At 40.9% G+C, this 18,928-nt stretch overlaps 1 protein-coding gene across 4 annotated transcripts in view; it reads left to right on the top strand.

Annotated features, from left to right (window-relative positions):
- LOC137656882 (uncharacterized) overlaps nt 1-18,928 on the top strand; it is a 246,518-nt gene that overhangs the window by 153,962 nt on the left and 73,628 nt on the right. For all 4 annotated transcript variants that reach the window (XM_068391252.1, XM_068391254.1, XM_068391251.1 and 1 more), the window contains 3 exons: nt 173-326; nt 1,611-1,819; nt 9,023-9,230. In XM_068391252.1, coding sequence (XP_068247353.1) covers nt 173-326; nt 1,611-1,819; nt 9,023-9,230 — 571 coding nt within the window. The remainder of the gene's footprint in view (nt 1-172; nt 327-1,610; nt 1,820-9,022; nt 9,231-18,928) is intronic.

Here is an 18,928-nt window from a genome sequence, read left to right as displayed (position 1 = left end):
TTCAAAAGTTTTTTCAACTTTCTAGTCAAGGTATTTGTATTATTTAATGGTTTTATGAAACTGCTTATGATCATTTGCTCTGACAAGTTACTCAAGGCTTTTCTTTTTCAGTATTTTGCTTCAATATTTGATGTGTCAGATTGTTAACAAGAACATGATTATGCATTTTCAGAATTCCACAAAGCATGTCTGGCTATGCTTGCAGTCTGGTCAATCTGTTGTTAGTGAAGCTGTTAGGCTACCAGTTGCTTTTCCAGGCCTCGTTAATGTTATGGTACAAGCCTTGGCAGTCATCCATCCAGTGTGTCAAGCTAAAGGGAAATCTGGTAAGTGCAATTTTATTGGTCTGGAAATAGGTACTACAGGTAACAATATTTTTATTACACAGCTAAGAAAATACCAACTGATTGGAGATACTTTCACCTGTAATTTTAGTGCTTGTTAAATGTGAAAGAGTGAAGAACTAAGACATTTATAGAAAATAGGACATGAAGTAGGGGAAACAAAAGTTTTTTTTTTTTCTCTCTCTCTCTCTCTCTCTCTCTCTCTCTCTCTCTCTCTCTCTCTCTCTCTCTCTCTCTCTTTTTTTTTTTCCTCCTCCTCCTCCTCCTCCTCCTTCAAGAGGAACAAAGATGTTAACGAATCATTTTACATCTTGCCCTGAGGTTATAGATTACCATTTAAAAAGATCTTGGTATGAATGCAACAACTACATATGTATTAAAAAGACAATACAGTAGTGATTTCTGTGTTGAAAAATAAGAAAAAATCTTTTAAAATTCTATATTGTCTAAATATTAAATTGAGAAACCAATGTTATTACAGTGAACCCTCGTTTATCGCGGTAGATAGGTTCCAGACGCGGCCGCGATAGGTGAAAATCCGCGAAGTAGTGACACCATATTTACCTATTTATTCAACATGTATATTCAGACTTTTAAAACCTTCCCTTGTACGTAGTACTGTTAACAAACTACCCTTTAATGTACAGAACACTTAATGCATGTACTACAGTACCCTAAACTAAAACAAGCACAAATATTAAAGGCGATTTTATATCATGCGTTTCCTAAACACGCTAAAAAGCACGATAAAAAATGGCAACCAATGTTTTGTTTACATCTATCTCTGATCATAATGAAGAAACAAACTGGAGGTAGAGCTTTGCTTATTACCCAGACATATTTCCCATACTTTTCCCTTAGAACTACATCACATCTTCCTACTATATATATATATATATATATATATATATATATATATATATATATATATATATATATATATATATATATATGTGTGTGTGTATATATATATATATATATATATATATATATATATATATATATATATATATATATGTATACACATATACATACCTACATATATACATACATACATATATACATAAATACATGCATACATATATATATATATATATATATATATATATATATATTACTGTATACATATGGGTTATGGAAAAAATCCGCGAAGTGGTGATTCCGCGATGGTCGAACCGCGGAGTAGCGAGGGTTCACTGTAGTATAGTTACTATGATCTGTAGTTATTTAGTTTCCAATTGTATTTAGAATATTTTTTTCTTGTAGGTGCCTCGATTCTAATAAGCATCCTGCAAGACCGATTGGTTGCAGGACTACAAGGAAGAGAAGAAAAAGACTTTGGTGAACTTGTTAAAGGCCTTCTAGCTGCCAACATCATAAATGCAACAGAGGTAATGCATTTTCTAGTTCAACCTCAACTTGAATTATCTCCAAGGGATATGAAAAGATTGGAATTACCTCTTGAATTACTAATGGTAAGTGATAACAATACTTTAGTTTCAAGAATCGTAGATTTAATGGAATTGTAATTGAAATCATCTTTTATTTTTCATTTTAATCTACCAAAGAAACACTTGTGTATCTATGTAGGGAGTTATCTCGTATAGGAAGTATACTTAATAAGAGTTTATTTTATTACACCTTTAAATGAAATATCTTAACTGTGATAGGGGTGGCTTGGTAATTGGATAAATTGAACATTTTTTAAGACTGTGAAACAATTTCCTAAAGGTGTTGGCATCCAAGACTTATTGTATATTGTCAGTTGATATTAAGGGTGGCACTCAAAATATATCTGGAACTGAAATGTAATATGAATTTTGAGGAATCAGACTTGATGGGACTAAAAGGGCTCAGTACATCACTAGCCTAATGAGACAAAATTTGGTGGTTTCTTTGTTTCTGGAGGTTTGATAAAATTTTAAGCCTCATGCAAATATCATGGCAAACACTGTTAGATCATATTGTTGAAGAAGATGGTCACTTTCTGTCAATTCAGGTGCTTTGATTTAGATTACTAATAGATAATTTCCAGACCAGTGTAGTGCATCAGAATAGTCATTCAATCCCAAGTGTCAGAAGATGTAAAGAAAAATTCTCTTTGGTGCCATATATACAGTATCTCAGGGTTGGAGTAGCTTTTGTTCTCCCTTCTCCAGAAGTGCTTTTTCTTCTGGATGCATCCACAGAAGGTTTATTGGGTCACCTGGTGGATTTATAGATAGGAGGAAGCTGTCTAATGCGGGAAAAAAATTGCTGTATAAACTTCTTTGGATTAAAATACAGTAGATCTTTTTATTCTTGAAAGCCAGTAACCTTTTAATACAAGGAAATTTGTGTACTCCTTAAAGCCTTCGTTCAGCTTCTTGGGCACCAGGACATGTCTAAATCCCAAGAAATGATTAATTCTCCAATCAGTATATAAGAGTCAGCATAGTCAGAGTTGTGTCTGGCAATGTGACCACAGTGGCCCATCAGACAAAATCCAAACAACAAAGACATGGCTGGATTTGTGGAGTGGCGAACAAATTTATGCCGATCAAACACCCATCAGTATTGTGACAATTATCCAGACTCCTCTGTAAGAGGAAAGCGCACACTTACAGTAGAATGCTGGCTAAAAATTGCAAGTTCAGGCTCTGGTAAGTATGCTCTATCAAGAGAGCACATGAGAATAGGTGGGCATTCATGCACTTAAGAGTTTGTGCTAGCTGGAGTGTGCATGCAAACAGTTGAATACATATCAATTGGTGAGTGCACATACACAAAAAGGTGAGAGCACACCTGATCAGATGAACTCTCATGAACAGAGAGTTGCACGTCAGTTGGGGAGCTCAAGCGAACAGTAGCTCATGTACCAACAGGTGAGTAATCATGTCCAGATGATTGCACATTAGTTAGAGAGCACATGACGTGCAAACAAGTGAGCGTTCTAGATATAATGAGCTTAGGGGCTCCTCTGTTCATGCGCACTGCTTTCATTGAGCAGTCATACGCCTTAATATGAGCAATTACTTGTTTGCACGCACTCTACTGTGCATACACAACCATCAGGTCACACATATTCCTCATCTGTCTGTGCACATTCACAGGTCTGCACCTGCTCACCACTCGGTACACTATCCTCAAGGTAGGATTCCGCAAGCATAGGTCAGCAAAGGAAGTTACAGTGAGCCCTCGTTTATCGCGGTAGATAGGTTCCAGACCCGACCGCGATAGGTGAAAATCCGCGAAGTAGTGACACCATATTTACCTATTTATTTAACATGTATATTCAGACTTTTAAAACCTTCCCTTGTACGTAGTACTGTTAACAAACTACCCTTTAATGTACAGAACACTTAATGCATGTACTACAGTACCCTAAACTAAAACAGGCACAAATATTAAAGGCGATTTTATATCATGGTTTTCCTAAACACGCCAAAAAGCACGATAAAAAATGGCAACCAATGTTTTGTTTACGTTTATCTCTGATCATAATGAAGAAACAAACGCATTTACACATCTGTGTATAGGTTAGTTTTTGCATCGATTATATTGATTATTCAGTACAGTATGTTGATTTTGTTATTACCAATGTTTTACTTAATTTTTCTTAGGACTTCCAAATGAAATCTTTTTCTTTATGACGCCGCCTGAAACGACGGCGTCATAAAGTACGCTCGGTAAACAACCACGCTCAGTAAACAAACGAAGGCATTTAACGCGCATGATGAAAGTGATAAATAATGATATTACAGTCAAAGCTTTTAGAAAATATGTTATTACAAATATTATTTACCGTATCTATATAAAATCATACAGTACATACGTAGCAAAGCAGGAAAACAATTTACGAGAGAGAGAGAGAGAGAGAGAGAGAGAGAGAGAGAGAGAGAGAGAGAGAGAGAGAGAGAGAGAGAGAGAGGGAGAGAGAGAGAGAGAGCGAGTTGTTTTACGTACGTACAGTAAATGTAAATTTTAAACAAAAAAATATGATAGGTTATAACATGTATATTCAGACTTTTAAAACCTTCCCTTTAACTTAATGCATACTAAACTAAAACAGGCACAAATATTAAAATGTTAGAATATTAAAGTAAAAAATAAAGATTGTTACTGTACTCACCACGAAAGAAGTTGAAGAAAAACTTGAATGATGATAGCGATGAATTTTCTGCACAGTAGAAATGATGATGATGAAGCTGATGATGTCTTCTACTGTGCACCCAATGATAGTATTTTACGTCTCTTCAGACGGAGGTGTCTTTTCCTGGGACACCTCTTCAACTTCTTCTTGGGACACTTCTTCAATTTTTTCCGAAGGCGTAGTAGCAGGAGGAACTGGCTCTTTTTTGCGAGGCTGGAAGAACATTGTGATCGGAAGTTGCTGCCGCTGTTTCTTTTTTCGCTCGAAGAGCTTCCTGTAGGGAGTCATGATGTAATCAATCTTGTTGCAGAATTGCATAGAACGAACCATATCCTCGTCCCACTCTTGCAACATTTCTTTCACCTCCTTCACATGGTTGCAGAACTTGGCAAGCCGTTCTAATGTTAAGCCCGTTTCTTCGACATTTTCTTGGGTCTCTTCCTGCGTTTCACTGTCTTCTTCACTGGCCGATTTCGTCAGGTCTTCTAGGTCTGCGTCAGTTAGCGGCTGGGAATGGCAGTTCAACAACTCGTCGACGTCTTCAGTCGTCATGTCGCCAAACCCGTCACCTCCAATTATCGCAGCCAACTGCACAGATTTGCGTATTGCAGAGTGTTGAATTTCAGACGGTGTAAATCCCTCGTTATCGTAAACAATCTGGGGCCACAACTTCTTCCAGCTCGCATTAACGGTTGCAGGTTTCATTTCTTGCAGTGCCTTCTGAATGTTCTGCAGGCACATGGCTATTGTGTACTTCCGGCAGTACGCCTTCAAATTAAAATCTTCATCTTCATCTTCTTGGGCAGCATCCACACACGCAACGAGGTCCGCCAAGGTATTCTTCGTGTAGAGGGCCTTGAACACCCTGATAACCCCCTGGTCCATCGGTTGAATTAATGACGTGGTGTTGGGTGGCAGGAACTCAACCTGAATGCCCTCACGCGACAGGTCAGTTGCATGTCCACCAGCGTTATCCATAAGGAGAAGGATCTTGAATGACAAGCCCTTCTCTACGAGATATTTGCTGACTTGCGGGATAAAACACTGGTGGAACCAGTTGGAGGTCAGCATCTTCGTAATCCATGCTTTTTGATTATGCATCCAGTACACGGGAAGGAGATTCTTATTTTTATTTTTCAAAGCGCAAGGATTTTTCGACTTGTAAATAAGCCCCGGCTTTAGCAAAAATCCAGCAGCATTGCCACACATCACGAGGGTTACGCGATCTTTGAATGCTTTAAAGCTAGAGGCTTTGGCTTCTTCTTTGAACAGGAAAGTTCGCGACGGCATTCTCTTCCAAAACAAGCCGGTCTCATCCATATTAAACACTTGTTCCGGCTTGTATCCACCTTCAGCGATAATGTTCTTGAAAGTCTCGTTCGCGTAAGTTTCAGCAGCGGCAGTGTCAGCGGAAGCAGCCTCGCCATGCAGGGAAACGCTTTTCAGGCCGAAGCGTTTCTGAAACTTCGCGAACCATCCTTTGCTGGCGGAAAAACGTTGTTTCTGAGGCTGGGAATCAGTGGATGTCCCTGGTTGAGGTTCATCTACATCATCTTCTTCTTCAGCATGGTCGCCATCGTCGTCTTGAGGTTCCTTTGCCGCAAAATTCTCATACAAGCTCAAAGCCTTGGTTCGGATGGTGTTCGTATCCAAGGCTATGTTCTTCTTCCGGCAGTCGGCAATCCACACTGCTAAAGCACCTTCCATGCGTACGATCGTTTTATTACGCGTGGTAACGACTCGCTTCGCTGATCTGCTAAAGGTGATGATAGCAGTCTTTCTAATGTTCGCCTCGTCCTTCTTGATGTAGTGAACGGTGGATTCGTTCACTCCAAAATGGCGGGCTGCGGCCGCGTAACTTCTGCCTTCTTTCAGCATATCGAGAAGCGTCACCTTCTCAGCAATCGTCATCATCTTTCGGTGGCGTTTAGGCTCACTACCAGCCTTAGCAGAAGCAGAACGCTTGGGAGCCATTGTACAGTAGGGTTTAACAGAAAGTTCAACAAAAAGTTCAACTTAAAACAGTCACGCACAGATTAAAGTTCACAATAACGTAGCAGCATATACACGGCGAGAGAGCGGCAAACGAAGTGGCCGCGAAAAGATGCTGGAGGTTGGAGAAGCGGTCAAAACACCAATCACAGGCTAGATTACAAAACTTGGGTTCTGATTCGTCATCTATCAGCGCTTGAACCAATCACGATCCGTCTTATATGCTACGTAGTAGTTACCAATTCAAATACAAGGTACCCTACGTATACAGTACAGCTTTACGTACGCTATTTTACGCTTGTTTTGTTGTAGGATATGTCTCTCTCTCTCTCTCTCTCTCTCTCTCTCTCTCTCTCTCTCTCTCTCTCTCTCTCTCTCTCTCTCTCTCTCTCTCTCTCTCTCTCTCTCTCTCATCACTGTTTTTGTTTCTTGTCCTATTGTGTGTTTTATTGGATATCTCTCGCTCTCTCTCTCTCTCTCTCTCTCTCTCTCTCTCTCATCACTGTTTTTGTTTCATTTCTCATTCTATGTGTGTCAATCTCTCTCTCTCTCTCTCTCTCTCTCTCTCTCTCTCTCTCTCTCGTACGCTTATTCGAGATGTGATTTTTGCAACAAAGAATATTATTGGATGCAGTACTGTACTACGTACGTATACATACAAAAGAATCATGGAAAAGATGCACATCCATTTCATTTGTAATACAGTAGTAGCCATCAGCAGCCTTACACCATTCTAATACGGTATGGCTGCAGCTGATTTGCGTTTCATGTTCGATTTAATTTTACTACCTACTGTATACTGAATTATCGTATGATCACATTCTCTTTTCGTGTTTTATTTCTTTCTGTACTGAATTATATGTCATATGTAATGCAATGAACCATCAGTAAGAGCAGATATTACTAATTACAGTATTAATGGAATTACAGGTAACGAAATATCGTATTTGGGGTCTTCATATATCGTGGTATTTTCGAAATTTCCGGAAAATCCGCGATATGTTTATATATATGGGTTATGAAAAAAATCCCCGAAGTGGTGAATCCGCGATGGTCGAACCGCGAAGTAGCGAAGGCTCACTGTAAGTGTGAAATTTTCATCACACAATCTATCCCCTTTGTGAACTCGTTTTCATTCTCATGGAGGCTTTATGTTCCTCACCTCCTGAGAGAGCCTATGTGCTCCAGAAAGTAGAGAGGCTAGAAGTGTTAAGAGGGGCAACAAGAGCTCTAATAAGAGGGAGAGAGATCTCTGTTGATCATTATTTCGGAGCCCCACAAGCCTCGTGGCTCGCTTTAGAATTTCTCTGTTCAGAACTGGCTAGCAAAACCATAGATAGCGTTGACGCTCAAGTTTTCAGCAGGAGTAATTCGCTCCATGTTAACCGATAGAATTCAGCGAAATCTTATCCTGCACTTTCAAGGCAAGAGAAAGTTCTACGTCTCGTAAGAGGCCATCCCATCACCTCTACCAATAGACCAGCAGTCACAACCATGACTATGAGGACATCGGTAGAGAAGCTAGGGACTTGGTCCAGATTTTTTTGGCTTCTGCAACAGCAATATGGAAGATACTGTCATGGCAAGTTTCCAAGCATTCTCTTGATTGTACCTCTGGTAGGGAATGGTGGCTTACTTTGCTACTGCTCAGGATCTGTCCAATCCTAAGAAGAAGAAGAAAGTTATGTACCTTGTTCTGTCAGTGGCAAAGACACTCCTTCCTATCCTACTGTCAGCTAACCAGTATATCAACTGGGTTCTCAATATGAGGGGTGCAGTAGCAGCTGGATTCCTGTGACAAGTTGGACAGTGGGGAGCACTGTCATTAAGGGGCCCAACTTAACCCTATTAAATCAATGACATTTTCTGCTCGGCCTGGCTTCAGGGAAACAAATAGGCAAGATTCATAGCATATTGCAGCCAAAACTCATAACTTGGCCATGCTTGACCCTAGGTTTGAGACATCCATATTCTCACACGGGGAAGCAACCAATGACCCTGATGATTTATTTTCAGTTAAGGTTCAATTAATTTTGATTAATAAATTGATTATTGTATTTAAATATTGACCTGGTAGTCCTCTAGTTACCACCCTCCTTTCCACTTTTGTGATATTAGATTTCTTTAGGATATGTATATGTGTACAATGACTTTGATTATATGATGTTATTGGTATCAATAGGCCTGTGGTGTGTTTACCCAGTGGCACCATATATGGGGTTTACTGGTCATCATAGGTAGAGAGAATGCACAAGAAATCTATTTTTATCAGAGTTTTGAAAGTTAGTGGATTTGATGGTTAAAGCAAGATGACTACCAGGTAAGTATTTAGATGATTTTATCATAAAAAAAATTGTTTTATTCTATTTAATAACAAGGTCTTTTGGCCAGCCCTGCTTGAGTTAATTCATCTTTAATAACTGACTTGAAGGCTCGGTTTTATACTTTGATATTTTGAGGATATGTTGGTTGTTTTGCTGACAACTGATAAGAAAATAGAGAAAATAGTTTATAGTAGTACTGTACAATAAATCATTGTATATTTTATTTTCAGAGTGTAATCCACCATGATGTTAGAGCTGTTGTGAAACCTGGGGTAGAATTAGTGAGCTTGATGATGATGATGGCTCACATTATTAATGCCACTGCTTACTTGGATAGTCTGACCTCTAATGATTCCTTGAAACTAAGAGCATATGCCCTTGAAATAATGCAGTCAATGTCTCAAATTATGGTTAACGATCGGAAAAGTTTTGAGAGAGGTAAATATGATGGTTGTTTATTATACTATTTTGATATATGATGCTTTTGAATGATTAGAGCAACTTAATCAGTGTTCAATAGTATTGCAGATCTTAAGTAGAACTTCATGTAACAATTTTTTATTTCTATGTATGTTTAACAACTTATTTAGTACTTCTTATAAATAAAGCTCACCTATGCTCAATTTATTTAATAAGACGCTTTGCACCAACTCACACGGGTACCCTTTTAGCTCAGAAAAGTTTCCTACAAATTGATTGGTCGAAAGTATTTTGTCCAAATAGCATCATTGTTTAGTGAATAAATAATGTTAAAGAATAAAGATACAATGAAGTATTGTGATGGTAAGTCTAAATTTCATAACAGAACCTGCCAAAGTCAACGACAGGAGCTGGTTTTCGGATGCACTACATTATTTTTAATTGTTCCTACACTTGATGCAAACCCTCATTCTTTACTATAGGAGATATTCTAGCACGAGCTGGAAAATACAGCAGAAAACCTTAACAAGGCCGTTAACGAGCGGGCCGGTAGTTATCCACTTGTTAGTGGTGGGGGACTGGCGGTCGGCAGCTACTGAATACCTTCAATCGAATTCTAGCCGTCGCAGTGGTAACACCGCTGCTCCTGCTTTTGTTTGACTGGCAGTCTAGCCTTTCTTTATTATGCTTTTGATTAACCTTTTTTTTTTTTTTTCTTTTTCTTTGTTAGATGTGATGTCCTCTATTTCTGGGCTCCGACCCGTGCCGCCCAGTGAAATGCATCTTTAACATCATTTCTAAGGTAAAAACTGCTATGAATTTACCAGAGAAAAATTTGTATAGGAATGCTAGGTTGAACCCAGCTCGCTCACCTTAATAAGGTGTCGGTATAATACTGGGGCGTTGAATAAATCACAACCAGAGGCCTCGCACCATTTAGATATCTCCTGTCAACATCCCCGAACAGCGAGGTGCCGTTCAACATCCTACTACTACTAGCAATCCCACGCCAGTGACGTCACTCCTTTCATAGCACGCAGTTTGCTAGCCGTATTTTACCTTGTATGTGAATTTCGCTGGTTTTTTTCTGGATTTACCTCAAGATGTCGGACTCCACTGTCCCTCCATCTAAGTTAAGTACCAGATCTATGAGTTTTGAGATTTTGGAGGGGGCCTTGCCCCTTTTTGTTTATATTATTCAGCTTTATTATTCACGACCTTGCGTGGGTCTCTCATGGCACTCGGCTCCCTCCTCTCTCTCTCTCATTCGTTCCTAACGATTTTCAATAAGTCCTCCATACTGATTGTTTCTCGTTATGAACCTTACGGATATCCACGGTTCACACACCGTATTAATTTTATATTGTCCTGTTTTTATGATAACAGTTATTACATATACGTGTGCGTATTTTCGGTAGGTTGGCATGCCTGATCACCTTCGGCGTTCTATTTCACATACTGTATTATTACTTGGATTATTTACGTTCGCACGCCACGGACTTGCTTATCATTTTAACGTCATTCGTTTGCTTGCATTAGCTCGAGGGGCTTTCATGAGTCAGATATTACATATTAGTTTTCATTTTGTTAGCACTTCACTGACCCTATGTTATGTTGGTAGCCCTGCCTACTCCCAGCGCCGTCAGGCTTGATTATCTCCTGTCTCATGTTCGCTCCCTCGTTTGTTTTACGATTGATGTATAGCTAATTTTATTATTATTATCATCCAGCATGCCTTCCTATCTTATTTTACCATGTGTTATGTTTATTATAGTATTATTAGTCTTTCCGCGTGATCATATCAATCGTGGGTCTGGCAGGTTGGTATACCTGCTATCGCCCCACTCCTAGCCTCCTCCCGCCGATACCCCACCCCAGGGTTCCCTCCCTCTCTCTCTCCCGATCGAGTTTGAGTCACTTTATAGCGCTATGTACCCCTCCCGGGGGCATCCGCTTTGCACGGGCGGTTCCCGTTGATCTGTGAGGCATACTATTATTATACTTTAACGTACATTACTTACTCTTTCCACTACTCTACCCAGTCGTAGTCGTTTTCTTTCCGTCGCTCGTTTGGCCAACGATCGGCGGGAAGTTTTCGGCTCGGTCCGTGGTACCTTGTTATGTTATATTATTTATTGAGTTTTGTACGTGCTACTCCCCCGGTCCCGCACGTCACGGACCCGTTAAAGATCCCTTTCCCCCTCTACTGTCATGCACCTCACGGACCTTATATAGATATATATATATATATATATATATATATATATATATATATATATATATATATATATATATATATTATATATATATATATATATATATATATATATATATATATATATATATATATATATATATATATATATATATATATTAAGACTTTCATTACGGGATCCCAGGAAGTAGCTTTTATACATTACCATCCGGTCGAGTTGTTTAGTTGCGCCTCCGGAGCCAACGTTACTCATTCTTACTTGGATTAACTTTATATTAGTCTCATATATATATTATATATACGATCCTTGTTCTCGACTTTCCCTTCCCTCTTTTGATATGATCACGGTTACGGTCTGACTTGATTTCAATTCCTTTTACAATCAAAATAGATCTGCTATTTTGATATTGATATTTAAGCAATCCGGACCCCCTGGGTCCCGATTTGCTTACATTTAATATACTTTATGGCTATATATAAAAGATTTATATCATGATATTGACATATATATACGTAGATATTTAAGCTCCGGGCCCTCCGGGCCCCTAATTTGCTTTCATTTAAGATACTCATGTATCTTTTGTCTTACAGACTATACGTATATAAAACATTGTTATCATGATATTGATATATAAATCTTCTATCATGATATTGATATCATTTAAGCCCCCGGGGTCCCCGAGCCCCTATTTGCTTTCCTTCAGGATTCCTAATGTATATATAGAAAACATTTTTATCATGATATTGATATATAAATCTTTTATCATGATATTGATATCATTCAAGCACCCGGGGCCCCCGAGCCCCTATTTGCTTTCATTCAGGACTCCTGATGAATATACATAAAACATTTTTCCCATGATAGTGATATATATAATTTGCTTTCATTCAGGACTCCTGATTTATATATATATAAAACATTTTTATCATGATATTGATATGTAAATCTTTTAGCATGATATTGCTATAATTTAAGAATCCGGGGCCCCCGAGCCCCTATTTGCTTTCATTCAGAATTCCTGATGAATATATATAAAACATTTTTATCATGATAGAGATATATATATATATATATATATTTTAAGCACCGGGGCCTCCAGGCCCCTAATTTGCTTTCCTTTGAGATACTCGTGTATCTTTTATTTTACAGACTGTATGCTGTGCAATGACGGCATGTGCCGCTGTCATCTATCAACCCTGCGGCCATGACATGTGTCATTCACACGCCCACTGTTCTGTCCGAGTGAATGACTTAGCTGTATGGCATTCAGACAATTGTGTAGTCTGCTACACAATGACCTCTACTCTAACATCTGACTCGGTGAGTGCATTTTCATTGATACAGACTTGTAGGGAGTTATGATTAATTTCAAATATTAATTTTAAGGCCACTAGTCCTCTGGACTTCCCGCATGCCTTTCACTTAGTGTCTACGAAGTCCTTGGACTTCTTCACTTTTCTTTGGCACAAATATCCCTCGCTAATAGTCTGTTCTCTTTCAGTGCTCCCAACTTGAGAAAGATACTGCTCGGGCTACCCTCAAGATCTGGATTGACGGGTTTGCCCGCAACGTGAAGGCCACACAGCCTTATATCCTCTCTGAGGAATGGTGTTCCCGTCTCTACCCCCATGCTAAAACTTCACCTGCGGTCCCCAAAGAATTGGCGGATCCTATCATCGAGAGGTTCGAATCCCTTCTTCCGGCCCCGGACCAAGAAGAGACGGGCCGCACCCTAACTGAGGACGTCTCTACCCTCAACCTCGATGTGGAACCCATGGCTCTTGACGATCCCGACGCAGGTAGGGACGTAGGTGAGTCAGGTGGTTCCCGGGCTAAGATTCCTATCCCTAGCCCGGCTTTCTCTTCTCCTTCAGAACACTCTTTTCGAGGTTTTCCGGGGACAACCGGGACTGGTCTCAGTCCCCGGCCTGTTATCCCCAAGGTGAAGGCTCATCGTAAGACTTTATATACGACCCACAAGTCTTCCAAAGACCACAGGTCTTCGAAATCATCAGCTTCGAAGGCTAAATCTTCCTCCACCAGAGTCTTTCAAGACCCAATTGCTGTGCCTTCAACCTCTCACGGAGTAGTCTCCGTTCCGGCACCTGTTTCTCCCCTGGCGGAATCATCTGACCCGGTGGATTTTTCCGAGAAGATGTTTGCTCGTTTTGAGTCGATACTATCGTCCCATACGCGGCAATCACAAGAGAGAATAGCTTCTATGGAGAGCCTAGTTCAGGGACTCATGCGCTCGGGGCTGCCACCGCCACAACAGCAATACCCCATCCCCGACGCCTCCAAGCTTCTTCCTTTCAATAAGAATAACCCTTGGAGGTTGGCATTGCATGCCCCCTTCTCGGAGGGTATGTTGTCAATCGGAGATTTCGGTACCCGTCCTCTTGCGGATTATGAATTCTACCCGCCGGGTCTTGAATTCCCCTTCCCGGGCTACGCTCGCCTCAAGGAAGAGGCTCTGATTCGATTGGATAAGGTCCCAAAGGAAACTTAATTTTCCTAAAGAACAGGCACAGTCTGTCTTGGTCCGCGTGTTCAATGAGTGGGGTTGCTTGAACACAATGATTACGGCCTACAAAAGTTCATATACTATGTTTGTGGCCGACGACCAGACCCCTACCCCATGTGCGACCAAGATCATAGAGACGGTCTTTCAGGCTATCAAAGAAGAGAAGCCTTTACCTCACCTCAGGGAGACCGACTTACCCTCCCTTCTCTTTCCGGGGGACGGTGATGTTGGCGGAACGCCCCAGCTACCTTCTCGGTAGGTAAGTTGAGCCCAGACTGTGCCTCGACGCAGTTCAGCGAACGGCTTCCCAAACTCCCGGAGTCTCTCATTAAATTGGAATATGAGTCAAGGTGTAGATTCAGCAGATCCCTTAATTCAGTTGCCCTTTCTGAATTGACTGTCGCCACTTACACCGAGGAGGACCTCCTTTAGGCCCTCACTAAGTCGCTTTTGCAAAACTTTATGGCTGACGCAAATGCTAGGACCCATTGTCGACGACACGTTCTATCTGAAGCCACGATTAGGGACGAACCTAATAGGCTCATCGAAGCTCCAGTCTGGGGCCCAGATCTTTTCCCAGGGGACTTAGTTAACTCGGTCCTTAGCGAGGCAGCTAGAGCCAACCAAAACCTCAAGGTTAGGTGGGGCCTGGTTTCAAAGAGGAGATATGAGCCTACTAGTACCCTAATTCGAGGTAGGAAGAGATTGAGGCCCTTCCAATCTTCCCAATTCAGGCAACCTCTGCAAGTAGTTCAACCGGTCTCAGTCCAAGGAAGAACTACGTTCCTTCACAAAAGATCTGCTACTAATGAATGCAACCCAAAGTTTACGTCGCTTAAGATTTCACGGACGTTTGTTCAGCGTGCCAAAGAAAGACTCAGACAAACGAAGAGTAATCCGGGACCTGTCTCGTTTAAGTTCCTTCACTCGTTGCGACAAATCCCATATGCTTACCGTCTCGCAGGTGTGGACCTTACTTCCCCGTGGGGCCGTCACCACCTCCATCGATCTTACAGATGCCTACTATCACGTTCCAATAGCAAGGCATTTTCGTCTTTTTCTGGGCTTCAAGCTAGGCAAACAAGCCTATGCATTCAAAGTGATGCTATTGGGGCTCAACATACCACCCAGAATCTTCACCAAACTAGCAGAGACAGTAATTCAAGAGCTTCGGACTCAGGGGATACAGGTAGTAGCCTATCTAGACGATTAGCTAATCTGGTCAGACAATGCCCAGATTTCCCGCGTAGCAACAAACAAAGTCCTCACCTTCCTTCGGCAACTGGGATTCCATGTCAACCTCGAGAAATCCCGCCGGGTCCCGGAGACCAAGTTTCAATGGCTGGGACTACAAGGGGACCTGTTCTCCCATACGCTGTGCCTCCCCAAAGCCGAAAGGAAGGTGATAGCGAGGAATACAAAACAATTTCTCAAGGAAAAGTTGACCTTCCGAAGGTGCCGAGAGTGGATCCTAAGTTCCTTACAGTTCGCCTCCGTGACAGACGTCGTCCTGAGGTCCAAACTCAAGGACATAAACAGAGTGTGGCGCTCCAGAGCAACCGCAATACGCCGAGACAGACGTGCTCGCCTTTCCCCAACCCTGAGAAAAAGTCTGCAGACTTGGACGAAGATCAAGAATCTTTCCAAGTCGGTTCCTTTACAACACAAGAAAGTCCAAGGGTTATGGTCACCGGTCTTACAACAAATGCAGGTCAACGTCCTAGAGGCCATGGCAGTCTTCCTCACTTTAAAAAAGCTCTCAATCCAGCCAGGAATCTCCATATCAGACTGGTTCTTGACAGTGCAGTCATAGTACACTGCCTCAACAGAGAAGACTCCATATCAGCCCGAATAAACCACATCATATTGAAGTTTTTCTCCATGGCGGCAATGCACAAGTGGCACCTGTCAGCAGTCCATCTAGCAGGAGTCCGGAATGTGGTAGAGGACTTACTTTCCCGGACGACTCCGCTAGAGTCGGAATGGTCACTAGACAATCGGTCTTTCCAGTGGATGATATCTCAAGTCCCGGGTCTCCAGGTGGATCTGTTTGCGACGGAATCCAATCGCAAAATAGATTGTTACGTAGCCCCCAACCTGGACCCTCAGGATTATGCCACGGACTCTATGATTCTAGATTGGAATACCTGGAAGACGATTTATCTGTTTCCTCCGGTGAACCTCCTGCTGAAAGTTCTGCACTAACTCAGATCCTTCAAAGGTCAAGTGGCTCTCGTAGCCCCCAACTGGCCCAAGAGCAATTCGTTCCCCTTGTTGCTAGAACCAGGTCTCCGCCCCCGGCGGATTCCCAGTCCGGTGTTAACAAAGACAGTGCAAACTCGCAATGTGTTCGCTTCCTCAAGGATTCTGAATGCCCTAACTTTATGGACTTCATGAAGTTCACAGCCCAACGGGGTGCAAACATCGATCCTTTGAATACTATTTTCCTGGAATCTGACAAAAGGGAATCTACTCTCCATCAATATGACTCAGCTGTCAAGAAATTAGCTAAGTTCTTGAAAGATTCCCAAGTTGAGAGAATGACGATGAACCTAACTGTGACATTCTTCAGAACTCTCTTCGAATCTGGCCTGGCAGCCAATACCATTACTACAATCAAGTCAGCCTTGAAAAAGATCTTCCACATTGGTTTTGACATTGATCTAACGGATTCATATTTCTCATCCATTCCGAGAGCTTGTGCCAGACTAAAACCTTCATCTCGCCCTAGCGCAGTTTCCTGGTTTTTGAACGATGTTCATAAGCTAGCCTCTGACACCCCAAATGAATCCTGTAACTATATGGCATTGTTAAGAAAGTCACTTTTTCTTTTGAGCCTCGCCTCGGGCTCTAGAATCTCAGAATCGTCAGCCTTATCTAGAGACCCTGGTCATATAGAGTTTCTCTCTTCGGGTGAGGTTCTTCTCTCTCCTAACAAAGTTTTCCTGGCTAAAAATGAAGACCCCCAAAACAGGTGGTCTCCCTGGAAGATTGTTCCACTTCCTCGGGATCCATCCCTGTGTCCAGTTACCACCCTGAAAGCCTACTTAAGTAGAACTTCCACTACAACCACAGGGCCCTTATTTATTAGAGAACACGGAGGAACTATTACCCTTAAGGGAATTAGACAACAAATTCTTTATTTTATTAAACAAGCCAATCCTGCATCATTCCCACATGTCCATGATATTAGAGCTGTGGCTCCCTCAATTAATTTTTTACACTATATGAAATTTGACGAGCTCTCAAAATCTACGGGTTGGAAGTCCCCTAAAGTTTTCAAGCGCCACTACCTAAAACCTTTAGAAGCTCTTAGATTTGCCACAGTAGCTGCAGGGAATATAGTTCCTCCTGAAGGTACTGAGTCCTAATCACAACGTCTTGCTCTGTCCTCTTTCCCTCCTGCCTGGCTTACCTGTTGTTCCTACCTGTTTTGTTACTATACACCCTTATGGTGTATTATTTTATTATTCAATTGTTCAATTTCACGAATTGTTTTCATTACACTTGTTCTTAATCCCCGAGCTGATTTTATTTTGCATTTTTGATTACCAAGCTGGATTCCCACTATTCATATCTGTTGAATTCTACCTACGGGTTTCATTATTGATTGTTTACCATGTCTATTTTTCACTGTCATATACATGTTGATCTATTTTTACGGGTTTCCACATCCCTCTTTTTTTATATTAAACTCATCAGCTCTGTTATTTTGAGTTATTCCCTCTTCAGGTAGTTAGCCATATTGGGTCCCCATTCTCTGGTACGATTTCACTGGGCGGCACGGGTCGGAGCCCAGAAAAGGGATTTTGACGAAGGAAAAATCTAGTTCTGGGCGAGAGACCCGTGCTGCCCAGTGAACCCACCATGTTGAGAGAATGGAAAATGGAAAATGGAAAATGGTTGTCTGCTAAAGAAGTTGATGAATGCAAGAGTTGATGGGAGAAGTACAAGAGGAAGGCCAAGGTTTGGGTGGATGGATGGAGTGAAGAAAACATTCACTGGTTAGCTTTAGGCAGATAACGATATATATTTAGAAAATTACCTCTTTGGAAACTATTTCATTTCCAATTGTTCCACTATGTAAAGCCTGAATAAGTACCCAGCAAGCCTGTGCTGTAAAATCAGTAATCAAATACAGCCATTCCCTTTTTATCAGCATTTCACCTACCTGTACTTAACCTTCATTTGCGTTTTCAGTACGAATGGGTAGACGTGTAATTTTTGTATTACTCAACATCTAAGAAGAGCAAAGAATAAATGATCTGCAGTGGGGAGGAAAAGACTATTCTGATAGCCTGTGCTGATTCAAGTGAGATTGCTTAGTACTGTGCACTTAATAATTTAATTGGCTTAATGTGATTTTTATGTTTTGATACAGTCTTTTACTTAGAGGCAGTTGGGGGGAAGATGTTACATAACTTCAGTATGGTTGGAGAGAAACCCACCTTCTAAACCCCTATATTTGATGCGCAAGGGTGTTAAAAGTAAAACACATTGAAAAGGCTTTTTAAAATATAAGATACAAGAAGTATAGCCAGAGAGGGAGGGAGAGAGAGAGAGATTGTATACAATTTCTGAAAACTTCCCAGTCCTTTTTTTTATGAAGATATTAATTTTGTGCTTGACCTATATTTTTTTCTTGGCTTCAACTTACCACTATATAACTTGCTTCTTTATTTAGTCTTATAGAAAACTGCTTTTTATTATTATTATTATTATTATTATTATTATTATTATTATTATTATTAAGGTACAACCCTAGTTGGAAAAGCAGGAAGCTATAAGCTCAGGGGCCCCATCAGGGAAAATAGCCCAGTGAGGAAAGGAAACTAGGAAAAATAAAATATTTTAAGAACAGTAACAACATTAAAATAAATATTTCCTATATAAACTGTGAAAACTATAACAGAACAAGAGGAAGAGAAATTAGATATAATAGTGTGCCCGAGTGTACCCTCAAGCAAGAGAACTCT

This window comes from Palaemon carinicauda, chromosome 17 (assembly GCF_036898095.1).
Source record: "Palaemon carinicauda isolate YSFRI2023 chromosome 17, ASM3689809v2, whole genome shotgun sequence".
Lineage (NCBI taxonomy): Eukaryota > Metazoa > Arthropoda > Malacostraca > Decapoda > Palaemonidae > Palaemon > Palaemon carinicauda.
This window is presented reverse-complemented; position numbering and strand designations above follow the sequence as displayed.